General features: G+C 44.3%; 1 protein-coding gene and 1 long non-coding RNA gene across 2 annotated transcripts in view; one reads left to right on the forward strand and one right to left on the reverse strand.

Annotated features, from left to right (window-relative positions):
• The window catches only part of IFT57 (intraflagellar transport 57), a 33,840-nt gene extending 18,329 nt beyond the window's left edge, over nt 1–15,511 (reverse strand). The window contains exons 1-3 of the mRNA XM_045001946.1: nt 15,349–15,511; nt 7,858–8,020; nt 499–617 (exon numbers count right to left, since the gene is read on the reverse strand). Coding sequence (XP_044857881.1) covers nt 499–617; nt 7,858–8,020; nt 15,349–15,443 — 377 coding nt within the window. The 5' untranslated portion in view covers nt 15,444–15,511. The remainder of the gene's footprint in view (nt 1–498; nt 618–7,857; nt 8,021–15,348) is intronic.
• A 780-nt stretch (nt 15,512–16,291) lies between these two features.
• Nucleotides 16,292–17,082, forward strand: LOC123361797. The gene is made up of 2 exons (XR_006576230.1): nt 16,292–16,526; nt 16,614–17,082. It is a non-coding gene; the product is annotated as an uncharacterized LOC123361797 (long non-coding RNA).
• Nucleotides 17,083–20,077: the final 2,995 nt, after the last annotated feature.

The raw sequence follows: 20,077 nt of genomic DNA on the forward strand, positions 1-20,077 counted from the left end.
GCAGTATTGCAGTGCTCGGGGGGGGGGGGGGAAGGGAGGGGGGGAAGGCTGCACACTCCAGTGGATCAAAGCAAGTTCGATATAACGTGGTTTCACCTATAACACGGTAAGATTTTTTGGCTCTCGAGGACAGTGTTATATCGGCGTAGAGGTGTACTATACAGGAAGATAAACAAGAACTATTAAACTAACCTAGCTAATCTAGTTAAATGAAAGAAGGGGGGGGGGGGGAAACAAACAAAAACAACCCACCGCACAACTGTCCAAATTCAGCTCTGGTGTAACTCCACCGAACTGAGTGGTAGTGAACTAGGAATTAATTTGTCCTACTGTTACAAGCTTGACTGAACTAATCTTTTGAACCTAGTATAACTATAAAGATTTAACACTTATTTGGTCTTCCTTCATTCATATACATGAGGTCTGTCATCCTGTATAATTAGCATTTGTTCATTTGAAAACAAGTTATACAGAGGGATTCTTATAAGTACACTATACCTTTTCCAGCTAAAGTCAGTTTGTTTCAAGGCTTCTTCAGCTAAACAATCAAGAACATAACATGCTTGCTCTCCATAACCTGCCTTTAACTTTGAAGGAGGAAAATCCACGGACCTCCCCTAAAACAAAGAGATACATGATCACTGGCCAGCAATTAATAATGTTTTCCTTCAGACAGGTAACCAGATTTTCTATACTAATCCCAAAGTGTTCACAGCATACGGTGCTTCTATAAATTTCTACCCACTTATTTAATTATTTATATAGGAAGTTTTAACAGGTTTACAAATCCTTGCCATGTAAACATTGGAGACAAAACAATAATAACTATAAGTGTACCTTTGTTTAGAGAAACATTATTCTGTAATATAATCATCAGATGTTTCTATTTAACAGGGTATTACCACATTACAGAGTGAGCATATTTACACTACTCTACACTCTTTCTAGTGATTTTATTAAATTATCTGAAATCACTAATTACACATATTGAACAAATGAGGCATATCTATTGAAAAATTGGCAAGGTGTGCTAGTTTTGTTTTTGACAGATGAACACACTGAGTATTGAATAAATCTAAATATCTATGTATCCTTGGTTTTGATGGGTACATAATTTGTGCATTAATTTTTCCATATTTCTTGAACAGTTCCTCTAGAGTTGGATGCACTATTTTTATTTTTCCAATGAGAGGCTATCAACAGCCGAGCAGCTACCAGCAGATGAGAAATTAATTCATTCCCTTTTGTGTGACCATTTCCACCAGAAAGCCACAGGAAGGTTAAGTATCCAACTAGTTGTAATATTTGATTATGAATCACATCCCAATACTCTCTAATGACTGGACATAAAATCACTTTCACCACAATTTCTCCAAGATAGATAAAAAGATTGAATGGGGATACATTTTTAACCTGACTGGCATGAGGTACCATTCAAACAGCATCTTAAGAAATTTTCTTTTATCATGCTACAGAGTGAGAGCCCTCTTTTCCAGCTCAGATCTCATTCGTCTGGGGGTAATTTGTCTGTCCAGGTCCTTTTCCCATCATATAATATATACGGACATGTTTTTGTTAGAAAAGTTGTCTGCAAAGACTGATGTAAAATTAGTTATTTTTATGTTTCCTAATTGGCCTGACTCCATCACTTCTATTCAAGTTAGCTTTCTGTATAGGACAGCTTTTCTGGAAAATTGGGACATATAATGCCACACTTGAAAGTAGTGATACCATGGGAGAGTAGGTTGGTTAAAGTTAGTTGTGATCTCTAAATAAATTAGAAAAGTTTCTTTGCTGAATAGCTGGTCAACCATATGTAGTCGATGGCTCCCCCATTCTTTAAAACTCTCTGGTTCAAGATCTGGATATTTGCAAAGGGTGTCATTGGTGAGGGAAAAAAAATATTTTTAGTTCTACACAAAACCCATAGAATAGCTGTTGCTATTTCTGAATGGAGAGAGATTATTTGTTATCATCATCATCTGTGGTAGTCTAGGAATATTTATACTGCTACAATTTTCTTGTTCCATAAAGATCCTGTGTTTGAGCATCCCCAACCCACTACTGCTTTGAGATGGCTGGCTTGACATCAGAGAGTATTTAGAACAGCTAGGCCACTCTGTTCAATGAATTTGTGCAAAGTATCTGCACTCGCTCTTGGTCTTTTCTTATTCCATATACATACTAACATTCTTTATATTTCTGTAATCTTGAAAGAAGAAAAATCTTTGGCAAAATATTCATTTTGATTGAGTTTATTTTTCCCAAACAAGAAACTGCATACTTCCCTGAGCACTGCAGATCTTTTTTATTTGCTGAAATAGCGGTTTGACATTTTAAATCATAGTGCTCTAGGTTGTTTGAGATTTGAATTCCCAGGTATTTTATAGAATTTGTTGCCCATTTGTACCCAAATATTTTCTGGAAGGACTTCAGAGTCTGGTAAATATATAGATAGCTAGCATTTCAGATGTGACAATTTCCTTTCAGTCTAGACACTTCCCCAATGTCACGGATTTCTTTAAATAGTAATTTTAGGGAAATGTTTGGGTTAGGTAAAAATAATTTCATATCAGCAAATAAAGCTATTTTCTGATGTGTTCCTTCAAATTCTATTCCTGTGATAGATTATTGTTCCTATCTCCTGTTTAAACAGCTCTATGGCTAGTGCAAAAAGTAAAGAACAATGGACTCCCCTGCCTAGGCCCTCTGTGTAATTAAAACAGGGGAGATTTAGTCCTATTAATTCACACAGCTCCTTTTGGGCTTGTGTAATGAGCATTTTTCCATTTAAGGAACTGGGGGGCCAACTTCCATACAGGACAGGGCTTAGAATAGAGTGTAACTTTCCATTTCAAAAGCTCTCTCTCTCTCTCTGCCAAGTGATAACAAAACAAATGGGGGATCTTGTTTTGATCAGGAATTAAGGATAAACAAATGTCAGATGCTATTCATGAGTCCATGGAATAATCCATAAGGAGTCCAGTTTGATCTGGGTTTATATAAACTGAGAGCATGGATTGCAATCAGCTAGCTAGTAGTTTTGCTAAAATATTTACGTCATGATTCAGCAGTGATACATGGACCTGTAAGAGCTGCATAAGGTAAGGTTGTTTCCAATTTTAGGGAAAACAATGATAGGAACTTCCACAATTTATGAAAGAAACTAACAGAATGGCACATACATGCATCCTTGGGGGAAAAAAAATCTGCAGCCATATGGAGAGGGAGAAATCAATAGCTAATGAGAGGTGGGAGTCCTGGGAGTATCTTTGAGAGGGCAACAATGGTTTTGGAGAATCAAGAGCAGCAAGGCAGCTGAATGGGCAAGGAGGCATGTAGGGGTAAATGAAAAACAGGCAAGGAACAAACGGAGTAGAAAATAGGGCACGGGAGGAGAAGCAGCAGGTTCTCACCAGCATACAGTTTACTCATGTTCTTGTTTATAATCTTTCTGTTTATTACTGGCCTAGAGAAGGAACAGTTGCGTATGTTACTATTTTGTTTACGGAAGAACATCCTTACCATTCCAAGGAGATGCTCCATCCTTAGACATTTCCATAGGACAGCACTTTAAACATTTTAAAATAGATTATTAATTATATAGTTTCTCTTTTTACAATAGGTTTTGAATAGCTATTGGTTGTGGAGTATTCTCTGGTTGCAACCCTCCTCTAGTGCTGCCCATGGAATATCTATCCTCATCAGTTCTTTCTTTTAATTCAATTTTAATTCTTTTAATTTCTTTGTTGGAAAAATATTTCCCAATAGTTCCTGTCAACAGAGCAGTTTGTGTCTGACTTTTATTCTTTAATAGAAGAAGAAAGAAGTCCAAAGTACGAACGTAATTCTGAATCACTAACATCAGTGGGAATTTTACCATTCATTTCAACAGGAGTAGGAACATTAACATTTGTACAAGGATTTAAGATAAAAATCTTCAGTGTGTATATAGCAGTGTATTTCCCATGCATCTTTTGTGGCAATGGAAAAAGTAAGTCTGATTTAACCCATTTTACAGAATGTTAAACTCAATTATTTTCGTGGAACACTGGTTTCTCTTCTGCTGAAGTAGAGGCCATCTAAACTGTAGCCCTCTCTCCCCTTAGATGATTGGCTAATCTCCTGAGAGACAAACTGTCTAGTGTAGTCAGGAGGGGAAGTTTAAAAAGAGGGAAGATATAAACACTCACTTAGCACAAAAAGAGAGGTTGAGAACAAAATTTTTCTAGGAACCAAAGAACATGAAGAGAAAAAATTTTCTGAATTGCCTATACACCAGTTCTAGGAACATCGGTAACAAATAAGAGCAATTGGAATCACTCATTTAATTATCATAAATTTAATTTAGATGGTATTACTGAAACTTGGTGCAATGATTCACATGATTGCAATGTTAAAATCAATGGTTATTGTGATGCTGGCAGACTAGGTGCCAGCTTGTGCCATGGCCCCAGGCCTCACTGAACAGTTACAGATGCATAGCTGGAAATCAGTCTTGCTTTCCTGTGTGTTGGCATTACTAAAATAGATATTAGATGTTAAATTGCTAAGGATGTGTTTAGTATTTAGACTTTATGAAATGCTAGTAGGATGCATATATCACTTATAATCTCTATGGCCTGTGGTATAAAGTTATCTTGAGTATTTGCACTGTAAACCTCTATAATTGTGTAACTCACCAAACAGGAAAAGGAGCACTGATTAAGGTAAAGTGCTCATCCATGGCCCACTGAAGGCACATGACGTATCATGTAGCATCAAAGGACAGAGACTTTGTTGATTGCATTCCATACTCCCTCCAGGAGGGAGAGACCTACACATGAACTCATCCCATCAGTTTGGATAAAAATCCCTGACAAGGAGAAACTGAATCGCTCTTTGCTGTTTAAGTTCTCATAGGGGTTGAGCTAAGAAACAAAAAGCAGAGACCCCCCAGGGTCAACCTGGGTTAGCCCTAAAAAACATTCAGTGGACAGATTATTGCATCTCTGTCACCTTTTGGATCCACAGACTGACTCATTTGTGCTTATATGTTGCCTGCTTTAAGCTGTAAATAACTCTCTTTTTCCTACTTAATAAATCCTTAATTAGTTTACTATAGAATTGGCTACCAGCACTGGTGAGCTGGAGCAGGTTCCCACAGGTTTTCAAGAACCGGTTGCTAAAATTAGACCTCCGTGGAGAACCGGTTGTTAAAGGGCCAGGGGTGGGCAAAGAACTGTTGCTCCCAGGAGTCCCAGCTGGGGAGGCTGAGGCTCCCCCCGCCCTTCCCCCGCTTCCCCCCAGCTGCAGCATGGCCAGCCGCCGGCACCAGCTGGGCAGCTGAGCTCGGGAGTCGTCCTGCTGCTGCTTTTTGAGCGGCCCGGCAAGGTGTGTGTGGGGGGGTCCTGCTGCAAGATCCAGGGCTGGCCAGAGGGGAGGGGGCAAGTGGGTCCATTGGCCCAGGCCCTGCAGGGGCCCTGGCCCCATGAGGATGTCTCCCCCGGGCCCTCCCCTGCTTCCCCCACCCTGAAGAGCTGCAGCATGGCCAGTAGCTGGGCAGCTCAGCTGAGTTCTGGGCTGCCAGCAAGGTAAGGGGGCTGCAAACTCCAGGGCTGTGTGTGGGGGGGTAAGTGGGACAATTTGCCCCAGGCCCCTGGCCCCATGAGGATGTCTCCTCCCAGCCCCCCCCGCAGAGCTGCAGCATGGCCAGCAGCTGGGCAGCTCAGCTGAGCTCCTGAGTCGTCCTGCTGCTTTGAGCTGCCAGCAAGGTAAGGGGGGGAAGGGGCTGCAAGCTCTAGGGTTGCCGGGGGGGCAAGTGGGGCAATTTGCCCCAGGCCCTGCAGGGGCCCCCGGCCCCACAGGTATGTCTCCTCCTGCCCTGGCCCCTCCCCCGTTCCCCCCTCTTCAATCAGAACTTTTTATAGGGAACCGGTTGTTAAAATTTTGGCAGCTCATCACTGGCTACCAGTGTTCTCTTTGGTGTGAGATCTAAGATATAAATTGAACTGAGGTAAAGTATAGGTCTCTTGGGACTGGGAGCAACCTGAATATTTTGTGAGTTTTGGTTTAAGTGACCATTTATCAATAAGTCCAGTTTGCCTGGATGGCAAGATAGATTAGAGTGCTCAAGGGGCTGTCTGTGACTGCATGGTAAAATGGTTACAGTGATCCAGGAATTCACATTTGTTACTGGGTTGGTGAAACCTAATTACAGAGCATACCATCAGTTTGCTGTGTCTGTCCTGCTTTGACAGTCTGCTCTGAGGATGGCACTCACGGCTGTGAACTACTCCAGACAGCATGACAGTTACAATCCATTTAGGAAGGAATGATTGGGCAAAAGGTAAGGGGGAGTGGCATTCTAGGTTAAAAAAAATGGCATTACCTGTTTCCGAGTCACTGATAATCTGGAAGAAAACGATAGTGAATGCAGATAAAGCATGAGATGGGGTATTAGTTGGTGTCTGCTACAGAACACCAAATCACACAAGGGAACAGAATGACCACTTCTTATGCAGCTAACTATAATATCTTGGGGGAAAAAGCTGTGTGATCATGGGAACTTCAATTTGAGTGACATATGTTGTGCCGGTAATAGAGCATCCTTGGAATTTCTAATTCAAAAAGCATTGCATCCAACATGCAACCAAAGACAAATACTGGTAGCCAATTCTATAGTAAACTCATTAAGGATTTATTAAGTAGGAAAAAGAGAGTTATTTACAGGTTAAAGCAGGCAACATAAGCACAAATGAGTAGTAGACCTTGTCTTGACAGATAAAGAGGAACTGCTCATAAAACTAAAAATTAGTGGTAACTTAGGTACAAACTAACTTGATGTGTCTTTTTGATGAGATTACAAGTTTGATGGATAAAGATCATAGCGCTGATAATATACTTAGGCTGATGTCTGCTCTGCCTCTTTGGTGACAGCAACCTTAATAATTTCTGTGTGTTTACGGTGAGGGATTGGAAACTACAGGGAAATGTTTCTGGGAACAGAGAAACTGGGGTTCACTGATTGTTACCTGCAAGGCAAGATTTGGACTGGCAGAGTCTCGCTGAGTTTGCTGGCAAGGCAGATAGACTGGAGTGTCAAATGGGAGCTGAGACACAGGTTAGCAACAGCACAGCTCTCAGTTGCTGTGGCAGAGGGGTAACACAGGATATGTTTACACTGCAATAAAACACTCCCGCCGGTCCATGTCAGCTGACTCTGGCTTGAGGGGCTTAGGCTGTGGGAATATAAAACTGCAGTGTAGACATTTGGGCTCCAGCTTGAACCCACAGTTGCTTACAGTTATGGGAATCCTGAGGAGAGCAACACATGTATAACAAGATCCAGTGTCTGGACGCTAAAGCGACAGATTCACACTGGAAAAAAAGGAATAAATTTTTAACACAGAGCAATTAAGCATTGGAACAATTTACCAGGAGTTGTGGTGGATTCTCCATCACTGGCAATTTTTAAACCAAGATTGGAGGTTTTTCTAAAAGTTATGCTCTAGGAATTATTTTGGGGAAGTTCTATGACCTGTGTTATACAGGCAATCAGACTTACTAGATGATCATAAGTCTCTTCTGGCCTTGGAATCTATAAGCTACTCAGTTTTGTGGGTGATAATAGCAGCCAAAGTTAAGAGCAAGCTTGCTGTAGAATGAAGCCATTTTTGCAGTTCACTACAGGGAATTAGCGGCTCCAGACTTTATAAGCTTCATGTTAAGTTTCATGGTATGAAACTTACAAATAAGAGTCTGTCAAGTCTTCGGAACTGTGAGCACAGAGATCGAAGACGCAATTACTACCATTTCTGAAGTTTATAAGCACACCTAACACACCTTTGAAAACACAAAAATATGTTCAACACTTACCAATGATCGCAACTCCGAGAGTATGTTTGATATTGTTGCGTTGGGGTCATCATATTCTTGCGGCTGTTCAAAGGGATGTCCTGCTTTAGTAATCAGCCAAGCAGCAAGAGTGCAAAACATGTAGAACTGCTCGCCGGGATTAGTGGGCAATGCAAAGTAGTGCCTATTTGAAAAGGGAAAAAAGTTAAATATGGGATTCTCTGAACCTGAGATGCCTCAGTTATAGGGCAACACAGCCTGGGAAAGAAGTTTCCTTAACAAGTCAGTTTGTGATAAGCTCTTCACTTTTAGTAGCTTCCACCATAAATAAGGTCACAAAATGAGACCACCCAAGCCACTGGTATCTATCATGTATGTGACACACACAGAGACTAATTTCTATAAGACTACAGGTTTTACACGCCGTTCACGTTTCCTGCCTTGACTGACTGAGCAACCAACAAGTGTGTCTATATGATGTCATAATGTGTACGTTGTTTTTGGAGCCCCCTGTGGAACTAAACAGACCTCAGTCCTCCCTCTCCAGCTTGATCAAGTAGTTTCAACTGGGCTCACGCAGTTTCAATTGCTCTGAATTGAGCTAGCCTCTTACTTTTTATAAAACCCCAAATAACTATTCTACATCACACTCAGACCCTTAAAATGCAGTAGGCTCACTTCTCTTCCCACTGACTTCTGTGAATTCAGAATCTGGCCCTATTATTCCAAAGACAGCACCATCAAGTGATCACCTTGCAAGGGTCTATGCAAAATGTTCCTGCCAGCAAATTGTACACAGAATAACATTAATTCGACTGATAGTGAAACATTAGAAATCTACCAAAGGAAAAAAAATGCGGTGTGAGAATAATTAGTTTAAATTCTCACGAGTGGCCACATGAAAAAATTGATAATAAATCTATAGCAGGGGTTGGCAACCTTTCAGAAGTGGTGTGCTGAGTCTTCATTTATTCACTCTAATTTAAGGTTTCACGTGCTGGTAATACATTAACATTTTTAGAAAGTCTCTTTCTATAAGTCTAGAATACATAACTAAAATATTGTTGTATGTAAAGTAAATAAGATTTTTAAAATGTTTAAGAAGCTTCATTTAAAATTAAGTTAAAATGCAGAGCCCCCCAGACCGGTGGCCAGGACCCGAGCAGTGTGAGCGCCACTGAAAATCAGCTTAAGTGCTGCCTTTGGCACAGGTGCCATAGGTTGCCTACCCCTGATCTATAGAAAAACAATAAGCAAAAATCAGTTTCAAAGGGTTGTGAATCTTAATTAAAAAAGAGAGTCAGGAAAGAATTAATTCCAAATTTAAATATAAACCCATCTAGAAGAATACATTTATCAGGAAACCTCATTAGACGTTTGGAAGAACTGTTTGTAGATGGGCCCAGGAAGACGCCCAAAGAGGAAGAGGCAATGCAGAAGGACCCAGTGCCTGGCAAGTGGAAGACACATTCTTTGTTATTATAATAAATGGGAGGCATTTTGGGCTATAATCCATATAACTCTTATTTTGGAGGATATTACATGCAGGAGGTTGTATTTAGCTTCTGTTGAGGAGAGAAGCCATGCCATTTCTGTGGCGCCATTTCCCTGCTCCACCACACCACATGGGATCCAAGATAGTAGTTTTTCCTCTCTGGGAATCAGAGACACAACTAGCTTTGTTTATATTATTATTTACTAAAGCATGCTTATTTTACAATATGCTTATTGTTACAAAAAGGGATCTGGGTTATAGTCTTAGCAGGCACAAGTGCATGTTTTATAGCAAGCTACCGGTCTGTTTGTAACTGTCATGCTGGAGTGCTGTTTTGAGTTTCACTGCTGTCAGCATTGCTGCAGTCTCCCAGGCTGCTTTGATCACAATGGCAGCAAAGCTCCCTGAGAATGGCTATATTTTCTTCTGCCCCTGTCTAGTCGCAGTATGCTGTCCGTAGTGAGAGAGGGAGGCTGTCAATTCTACAGCTATAAAGCATGTGCATCCTAGCTCAGCATATTATTGATTTTTCCCCCAACTTTTTCCCCACGCCAGGCTGGTGATGCTTGAAAACCAGGTGGTAGAAACTCCAGATGATCAGCCAGATTCTGGGGCAGGGCATACTTGTAGTGGCCACCTCTGTAACTCACTAGCCCCTTCTCCGTTCATTGTTATTCTGTTCAGTCACATTTTTTTTTTTTTAAATCTATGCAAAAGGAGGTTTTTCAATGTTAATGTAATATGCTTTGTTCTTAAATTGTTTTGGTTATAACATAGGACAAGTCCAAGTTTTATAAAAAGGTTTTACTAGAGAATCTGAATCCATATGAAACTATATCCATATTAAAGCTCAACTGCCTATACAAAATATAACTGTGGAAAACATTCTTAGGGCTTCCAGTTTTAGGTTTTAACTAGGGCTGGCAAGCGATTAAAAAATTAATCATGATTAATCAATAATAGAACAACATTTATTTAAATATTTTTGGATGTCTTCTACATTTTTAAATATACTGATTTCAGTTACAACACAGAATAAAAAGTGTACAGTGCTCGCTTTATTTTTTATTACAAATATTTGCACTGTAAAAAAACAATAGTATTTTTCAGTTCACCTAAGTACTATAGTGCCATCTCTTTATCATGAAAGTTGAACTTAAAAATGTAGAATTATGTACAAAAAATAACTGCATTCAAAACTAAAACAATGTAAAACTGTAGAGCCTATGAGTCCACTCAGTCCTATTTCTTGTTCAGCCAATCACGCAGACAAACAAATTTGTTTACATCTGCAGGAGATAATTCTGCCTGTTTCCTGTTCACAATGTCACTGAAAGTGAGAACAGGCGTTCAAACGACACTGTTGCAGCCGGCATTGCAAAGTATTTACATGCTAGATGTGCTAAAGATTCATATGTCCCTCCATGCTTCATCTACCATTCCAGAGGACATGTGTCCATGCTGATGACAGGTTCTGCTCAATAAGGATCCAAAGCAATGCAGACCAATCAATGCAAATTCATTTTCATAATCTGAGTCAGATGCTACCAACAGAAGATTGATTTTCTTTTTTGGTGGTTCAGGTTCTGTAGTTTCCGCATCGGAGTGTTGCTCTTTTAAGACTTCTGAAAGCATATTCCACACCTCCTCCCTCTCAGATTTTGGAAGGGACTTCAGATTCTTAAACCTTTGGTTGAGTGCTGTAGCTATCTCACATTGGTATCTGCTTTGTGTTTTGTCAAACCTGCAGTGAAAGTGTTCTTAAAATTAACGTGCTCATTTTTCTGAGACTACTATAACTTGAAATATATGCAGAATTTGGGTAAAACAGAGTAGGAGACATACAATTCTCCCCCAAGGAGTTCAGTCACAAATTTAATTAAGGCATTATTTTTTCAACATGCACCATCAGCATGGAAGCATGTCCTCTGGAATGGCGGTCAAAGCATGAAGGGGCATATGAATGTTTAGCATATCTGGCACGTAAATACCTTGCAATGCTGGCTACAAAAGTCCCATGTGAATGCCTGTTTTCACTTTCTGGTGACACTGTAAATAAGTGGGCAGCACTATCTCCCATAAATGTAAACAAACTTGTTTGTCTTAGCGATTGGCTGAACAAGTGAGTGGACTTGTAGCCTCTAAAGTTTTGTATTGATTTGTTTTGAGTACAGTTACGTAACAAAAAAATTCTACATTTGTATGTTGCACTTTCACGATAAAGAGATTGCACTACAGTACTTGTATGAAGTGAACTGAAAAAATACTATTTTAAATCATTTTTATAGTGAAAATACTTGTAATAAAATAATAAAAAATGAGCAGTATACTTTGTATTATGTGTTGTAACTGAAATCTGTATATTTGAAAATGTAGAAAAAGATCCAAAATACTTAATAAATTTCAATTGGTATTCTGTAGATTAACAGTGTGATTAAAATGGCGATTAAGTACAATTAATTGTTTTGGATCGCGAGTAATTTTTGAGTGAAACACTGAATTAACTACAATTAATCGACAGCACTAGTTTTAACGGATAAGATGCCTTCCAATACAAAACAAAAAAATCCTGCATCGTTTATTCAAACACCACCACAAAATCACCAGAAATGGTTACCCAATTCGTGCTGACTTCACCCAGTGCAGTATGTTTATACAAGCAACCAAAACCCTCAATATACTGCAAAGCCCACATTAAATTTAGCAGTGGCACATAAAATCCAAGGCCCATAACAGTTTACAAACATCAACCCCCTCCATCTACATAACCACGTGAACCTAGGATGAGGTTACACAAAGCATGTCTGATATCTTTTGCCTGTTTGGATCCAGCCCCAGTAATGACAGGTGAACTTTCTGGTTGCCTGAATTGGTCCTGCAAACCAGCAGCATTTTCAGTCCACTCCAAACAAAAATGCTCTTCTCGTACCTCATAGGTGTTGCGCAACATGCAGCACGCCACAATGATATTGGCAACACTGGGAAGGCAGCACAGTCTTTCCCAAGTCTGCCAACTGTGCACTCCATCCTCATCCTACAATCACTAAGCCTGAAACTGAACCTTCTTTTGCCAGGCCTTCTGAAGTCAGAGTATAGTTTAGTGAGCCATGTCAGGAAAGGGTAAAAGCAGGATCCCCTAAAATTAGTGGGCACAGACACCCTATCACTTGGTGGGACTAGTGCATGCTTGTCCAAAAAGGTAAACACCAGGTCTCCTCAGCACCCTGGCATAATGCACCTTGCCAGTACACCCCTTGCTGGTGTCCACGAACCTGCACCTGTGGTTGACCAAGGCCTGTATAACTAGGAAGTAGTGTCCTTTATGGCTAACATTCTCTTGCTCCTTGCAAATAACAAACTATGGGCATATGGCTACCATCAATGGCCCCAGTGCAGTTTGGGAAGCCCATTCCCTCAAAGCCAGCAATTATTTCAGGAACATTAGGGCTGTGATTAGCCCAAAGCTGGCGAGTGTAATCAATCACTCACAACTATGAATGGTATGGGGAAAATGAATAGGAAAATGTAATTTCAATATTCACATAACACAAGTACCAGGGGTTACTCAATGAAATTAACAGGCAACATGTTTAAAATAAACATAAGGAAGTACTTCTTTACACAACACACACCAACCAGTGAAACTTGTTGCCCGGGGATATTGTGATGGCCAAAAGTACAACTGGGTTCAAAAAAAAATTACGTAAGTTCATGGAGGACAGGTCTATCAATGGTTATTAGACAAGACAGTCAGGTACACAATGCCATACTCTGGGTGTCGCTAAAACTCCAACTGCCAGAAGCTGGGACTGGATCACTTGATAATTGCACTGTTCTGTTCATTCCCTCTGAAGCATCTGACACCATCCACCGTCAGAAGACAGGATACTGGACTAGATGGACCATTGGTCTGAGCCAGTATGACTATTTTTATAACCACAATCCACAGACAAACTGCCAACATCAAACTGGTTAGCCATAGACCTGTAACATTGTGGAGTAGCCAGCTTCTAGATGGCAACAGCTACCCATTTCTTCAATGATATGGCCTCACTCATATGCATATCGTGTCACTCGAAGGTCAGGGAAAGCTTCTCACACAGCTCCATGAAGGTCTACTTCTTCATGTAAAGGTTCTGGAGCCACTGATGGTCATCCCAGGTCTGCATGACAATGTGATTCCACCAGTCTGGGCATGTGGCCCTGCTCCAGAAGCACGAGTCTACATAGGGGAAATCCATGGCTATGGTAGCAAGCACCAAGCGTGTCAAATGTGCTGCAGGTGCCAAGACTACCTTCTTTTAAGAGCTGCTGCCACCACCTTCAAAAGGGCAGACACCATCACTGAACTGTCCACTAGTCTCACAGACCTTGTGTGTGTGTCCTGCAACAACAGTGAAGCCATGAGCATGAACATGCAGACCCGGAAATGTCTTAGCTGGTGGGCTGAGAACACATCCACACAAGGCCTGAGAATGGACAGACAAGTTCTCCCACAATACCTCATGAACAGAGCCTTTGAGCAGCTCCAGCTAGCAAGGCATGAAGAACCCTGGATGCACACCAGAAGCTCAAGCTTTGAACAAAAGTCAATGCACCACCAATGTGGACAGGGCTACAGAAGTATGAGGTGTGCACACCACTGCAATGTGAGGCACAAAACCACATTAAAAATACTAAGATTTAAAACCAAAACAAACACACTGAGTTTTTATTTACCTTCTGTGTGTTGAATGTGTGGGATGCACTAGGATCACATTTTCATACTTTATGCCTGAACTATATAAATAAATAAATAGAGAATCTCATATATTCCTGATTCCAAAGCTGGGGCTTTAAGGAACACACCAATTTTCATGGGACTTGTGACAAAATCATGAAAGTGGACAACACTGCAGTCTGCCAGTGTACAAGCTGTAAGATTGAGACTTAGATTTTAAACGCTTCAGGGCAGGAACTGGCACATCCTCTTAGGTTCAAGTACTTCACACAACAGTATGGGGCCCTAATCCCATTGGGAGCCTTTGGGCACTAATACAGTATGAGTAATATTTTCATTAGTTCTCCAGTCTCTGTACAGTTATCCAAAGCAGATGAAACCTGAATATCTCATAATACTTATTTTTTAAAATAGACACAAACAAAAAAAATAAGAGACTTTTGGGAGGTTAATAAGCCCTAACTCTTGTCAAGTTTGTCTACACTTAGGCTATGTCTACAGTAGCACTTTTTTTGGTAAAACTTTTGTCAGTCAGGTGTGTTTAAAAAAAAAAAAATTCCCCGACTGACAAAAGTGACAGTGTGGACAGCGCTGAGTTGGCAGGAAACACAGCTATCACCGCTCGTTGTGGGTGGTTTAATTATGCCCATGGGAGAGCTCTCTCCTGCTGGCACAGAGCAGCTACACAGGAGACCTTACAGTGGCACAGCTGCAACAGTACAGCAGTGCCACCATAAGGTCCGTCCCACAGACATAGATTTACAGTGCTGCAGCTCTGTAAAAGATAGTGAAGATGCTACCTATGACAACGGGAAAGCATAGCTAGATCGGTATAACTACGTTGCTCACGGGTGTGGATTTTCCCCAGCGCTGAGCGATGTAGTTCTACCAACTTAAGTTTGAAGCATAAACCAGGGCATAACTAGGCAGCCTGCCAATCCTGCTAACGGATATCTTACCCTTTCCTTGTGCGCCCCTTTCCGCCCGAACCCGTTCTCTCCCACCTCACGCTTAGATTGCCAGCTCTTTGGGAAAGGGACCACCTCTCTTTTCCTGGGCTGTACAGCGCCTAGCACAACAGGGTCCTGGCCCACGACAAACCCCCACTCGCGTCCAAGAAGCGAGCAGCAAACCGGGGATGCGGGTGTGCGGTGGGGGCGCTGCTGCCAAGAGGCCCCGGTACATCCCCGCGCCCCACGCACCCAGACTGCGGTGGGGTCAGGCCCAGCTGCCCCCCGGGGCCAGCACGGAGAGACCCCGCGCCCCTCCCCCGTCCCCCGGCCGGGCCAGGGGTCACCTGGGCAGGGGCCGCAGGTGGTGGCGCCGCAGCGCCTCCTCTTCGTAGTTCAGCAGCTTCAGCTTCTCCAGCAGATCCTCCATCAGCGCAAACATGTGATAGGCCGCGCCCGGGCCCCGCTCCGCCGCCTCCAGCTCCTGGGCGCCGCCGCCGCCGCCGCCGCCGCCGCCGCCGCCGGCCTCCTCCGCCATCAGCCCCCAACCCCCGGCCCCGCGCCGCAGACTCGGACCCGCAGCCCGGGCGCGTCACCGGGGAAACAGACTCCACCCCCCACCAGCGTTCCACCAATCACCGCTCCCAGCCGCTCCTTCTACTCTGAGCCACCAATCATTTCCCCGCTGCGGCTCCTACATTACACCAATCAACTGCCCAGATTCTGGCCCAGGTCCCCGCTCACTCATCCAATCATCTCTCAGAGCCCCGCCCCCTCATCAGAAGCGTCTTAGAGTGTAACGGGCTTGATTCTGTGCTACGCATTTTGTGTACGTCACTTCCGCTGGCGGACTGTAGAGGAAAACCGTAGCGACTGGGCAGCACGGATACGTTGCCGAGCAGTCACTGCCCTGTCTTCCGGCGGGGGGGAGAAGAGGCTTTGCTGCGTCTTCCCCGCCACCCGCTGATTGGCTGAGCGCAAAAAGGGGCGGGAGGAGTCGTAACGGCGTCCAAGGGGCGGGGCTGAGTGCCAGAGCCGAGAGCTGATTGGCGGAACGGCCAGAGGGCCGCCCCCTCCCCTACGTCCCGCCCGGAGCCGGGCAGAGCTGGCGGGTCCCTGCCAGCGCCAGAGGCCCCCACGGTGGGGCGCAGGCGGGGGGGGGGCCTGGAACCGCCCCCCCATGAGGAGCGGGCGGGAGACTCACCGCCCCGCCCACCCTGCCTGGCTTCAGGGCAGAGGTGACTGTGGCTGAGCTAAAGCCCGAGCTGCGGCGGGGCGGGGCGGGGCGGGGCGGGGCTGGGGGCAGCTGGCGCCCTCGCTGCCTCGGTCTCTCTGTGGCGCGCTGAGGTCGTGTCCCAGCCCCCAGTGAGCGCTGGGGAAAAGCTTTGCCTCCCTCACCTGCAGAAATGGGTCCAGTCAAAGCCATTACCGCAGCCTCCCGGCTGTCTGTCTCTCTCTGGGGTCGGGCAGGGCTTCGGTGTGTGGGAGCTCCTCGCCTGTTGTGTGTTGGGGGCTGGGCAGAAGGGTAAGTCTAGGAATTTGGGAGGTGGGATGGTTTCCACTTGCTACTGAGAATAAACTTGGCCTAACCCTGTCTCTTTCCCACGGTCAGTCTCAGCTTGGAAGCACCTGGCTTTTAAAGGATGACATGCATCTGCTGCTCCATGAAAGACACAAGGGCACTGCCAAATACCTACTGGGAACAGGTTTCGCCTGTCCCTCATATCTTTCAGCTGCAGTAAATGTATTACGTAATTGTAAGAGCAACACACCTTTCAGCCCTCAGGTCTTTTGGTATACTTGAAAAGACTTTTGACCTCCAAGGAATATTGCTTACCCCACCCACCTCTTTCTATAGAGAGGCATAGTTCAGTTTTGAACAGCTGATTATGTGGCAGCACTGATTTCATTTACTGTGAGTACCATTTTTGCAATTTAGACCAAATGCTTAACAAAAATACAAATCTGATTAACTGCTGTTAAAGATGGGGAAATGTGAGTTGTGCTATTTTAAGAATGGATTTGTTTGGTCAGTAATTTAACTATGTTTGACTTATTAAAAGGTACTTTCAAAACTAAAATGCCATAATTATCCTATTGTCATATTTATTCCTTTAATACATTTGTTCATAGGTTTCTTACTACTTAGTCTGTTGCTTGACCTCAGGCTCACAATTCTCTGTCTAAATTTCAACAACAAATCTGATTTTTTTTTTAATTTTACCATTAAGTTTGACTTGCTAACAACTTTTCAAAACTAATGTGACTTCAAATGTCTGTCAGTAAGAGTATATCCAGTGTGGTTGTACCTCTGTCCTATTCTTAATATATAGTCTTAATCAGTGATGAGCTGCCAAAATCTTAACAACGGGTTCCCTATAAAAAGTTCTGATTTAAGGGATGTGCGACAGCATGTATTTTTTGTACCAATAGGGTTACCATACGTCCATATTTTCCCAGGAGGTGATTAAGAACCGAAAAGCCTGACATGTCCAGGAAAATACAGATGTATTTTAACCCTACCTAAAGTTCTTTTTTTAAAAAGATGGGGCTGAACTAGAAATGAGCTCCGTTTCACATGTGTGGGTGGTGATCAGGGACAGTCTCAATTTTTGGGTCTTTTTCTTATATAGGCTCCTATTACCCCTCACCCCCGTCCCGATTTTTCACATTTGCTGTCTGGTCACTCTAGGATGTGCACATGTGTGGGTCCCAGCTGCTCCCTGCCCCCCCCCTCATTAAAGCATGTGTGCAGGGTTACTGCCCTGGGAACTGCAGGGCACCAGTGGATGTGGGGCTGGCTGCAGATAGGGGCGTGGGGCAGGGCTAGCTGGAGGCAGGGAGTGACACGGGCTGGCTGTGGGCAGGTGATGCAGACGGGCGGGCTGCGGGTGGCTGTGGGCAGGGGGTGGCTGCGGGCGGCTGCGGGCAGAGGCTGGCTGCAGGCAGGGGGTGGCTGTGGCAGGGGCTGGGGGCAGGGGGTGGCTGTGGCAGGGGCTGGGGGCAGGGGGTGGCTGTGGCAGGGGCTGGGGGCAGGGGGTGGCTGCGGGCAGGGGGGTGGCTGGGGGCGGCTGCAGGCAGGGGGCTGGCGGGGGCTGGCTGCGGGCAGGGGGCTGGCTGCGGGCAGGGGGCTGGCTGGGGGCAGGGGCTGGCAGGGGGCTGGCTGGGGCTGGCTGGGGGCAGGGGCTGGCTGTGGCTGCGGGCAGGGGGCGGCTGTGGGCAGGGACTGGCTGGGGGGTGGCTGCGGGTGGCTGTGGGCAGGGTCGGGCAGGGGCAGGCTGGGGGTGGCTGGGGTTGGGGGCAGGGGGTGGCTGCGGGCAGGGAAGGTGGGGGAGGGGCGCAGATACTCACGCGGGGGGAGGGGCTGGGAGCAGCAGGACGCAGCCGGAGCCCCAGGGCCAGAGGTCCAAAGAGCAGGAGCAGCAACAGGGCCAGGAGGCAGCTCACATGGCTCTTGCAGCACAGCACAGCGCAGCACCCCCGGCGGCCGGGAGGAGGAATTACAGGCTTCCCAGGCAGAGCCCATCAAAGCTTCCCTCGCAGGGAAGCCAGTTAACAAGCGGTTCTAAAACCGCTTCTAAATTTAACAACGGGTTCGCGCGAACCGGCTCCAGCTCACCCCTGGTCTTAATGGAGAGACAAGGTAATATCTTTTATGGGACCAGCTTCTGTTTTTTTGGTTTTCATTTCAGATGATTAAATTTGGTATCTTCCACTGTTCTATGGACTCTAGTTGTAGCCGTGTCTGTCACAGGATAGTAGAGGGACAAGGTGGTTGAGGTCCAATAAGAGATTACCTCACCCTCTTTGTCTCTCCGTTAAGAATATACTCACAACAAAATGTTTAGCAGCTCTAACAACTTGAATAATATTACACTAGATCAAACATGGCTTGGTTCTTTAGATCAGTCTCACACTTGGTAAAAATCACTGGATATACTAGCTATCTTTTATTTGTGCTAAATGGAGGGAGCAGTTAAATGCCCCTTTGTGTAGTGATAGCTGAAGGAAGAGGACAGTAGCACACAGGGCAAGGTGCCATAGAGCAAGCCCAATCAGAAGCTAATAAGCCATGTAGATAGAAGGGTTTACCTGGGGACTGACTGGAAAAGCAGAGACTGATGGATTGATTGGTTTCATTTTTGTGTGTTTGAGAGAAAGAGAACACGAGAGAGCTTTTTTGGGCACAGGACTCACTAGAGGCAGGCTCAAATTTCTGAGTATGAAAAACACTTCCTGTTTAACTGGCACAGTTCAGGGCATCAGCACCTGTACTCTCCTGTGTGGTCCAGCAAGGGCACCTGCTCAAGGCTTCTGGCTTCCCAGCTGTTGCTGCTGTTGGGTGGAGATGTGAATCTTTTTCTGATGTGTATTTCCATGCTGAAGTTTCCCTGGCTATACAGCAACCTCCCCAGCATCAGCCAGACTACCTAAGCAGGCATACTTCATTTCTCTCCTCATAGATGTACACAGTGTAATTGCCACAGTTAAGTTACCACATAACTCTTTATAGCAAGCACATTTATTCTCAAGGTAAAAACATTTTAGAAAAAAAATTAAAAACAAAAGAATCTATACACATGCTAATATGCTTATCAAAGATCACCCCATTACTCCTGTAAGGGTTCTGGTTGGTGATTAGCCCTTCAAACCCCACATAGGGGTTTCTCCTCTGGTCATAAAATCATCACAGCTTCAACTCAGAACCAGCACATTCACTCTTGTGGCCTCAGTAGGCCAAAGCCATTCCAACCCTTTCCTAAGGAACGGGGCCCTCTATGGACTGGATATCCTGCCTGTTTGCTGGATCAGGTAGAAGGCCTTGATTCAGTTTAAACTGAGGTTATTTATCTCAAAATTCTTTGTCTATTGGTCCCTGGAGAATCCAGTTTCAACCAGTATATACAAGCCTCTCTCAAGGAAGTAGTAGCTACACATCAGTCATCATGGCAAATTCCAAAGGAACATAGCTTCCTTTCACATTGCAAGCCAGACAGATTGATCTCTAGCTCAGGCTTTAAGACAGTCTGACTGGATGTTCAGTCTTTCTGTCATTGGTGATCTTACTGCACCACC

The sequence above is a fragment of the Mauremys mutica genome, chromosome 1, assembly GCF_020497125.1.
Source record: "Mauremys mutica isolate MM-2020 ecotype Southern chromosome 1, ASM2049712v1, whole genome shotgun sequence".
In the NCBI taxonomy this organism is placed as follows: domain Eukaryota; kingdom Metazoa; phylum Chordata; order Testudines; family Geoemydidae; genus Mauremys; species Mauremys mutica.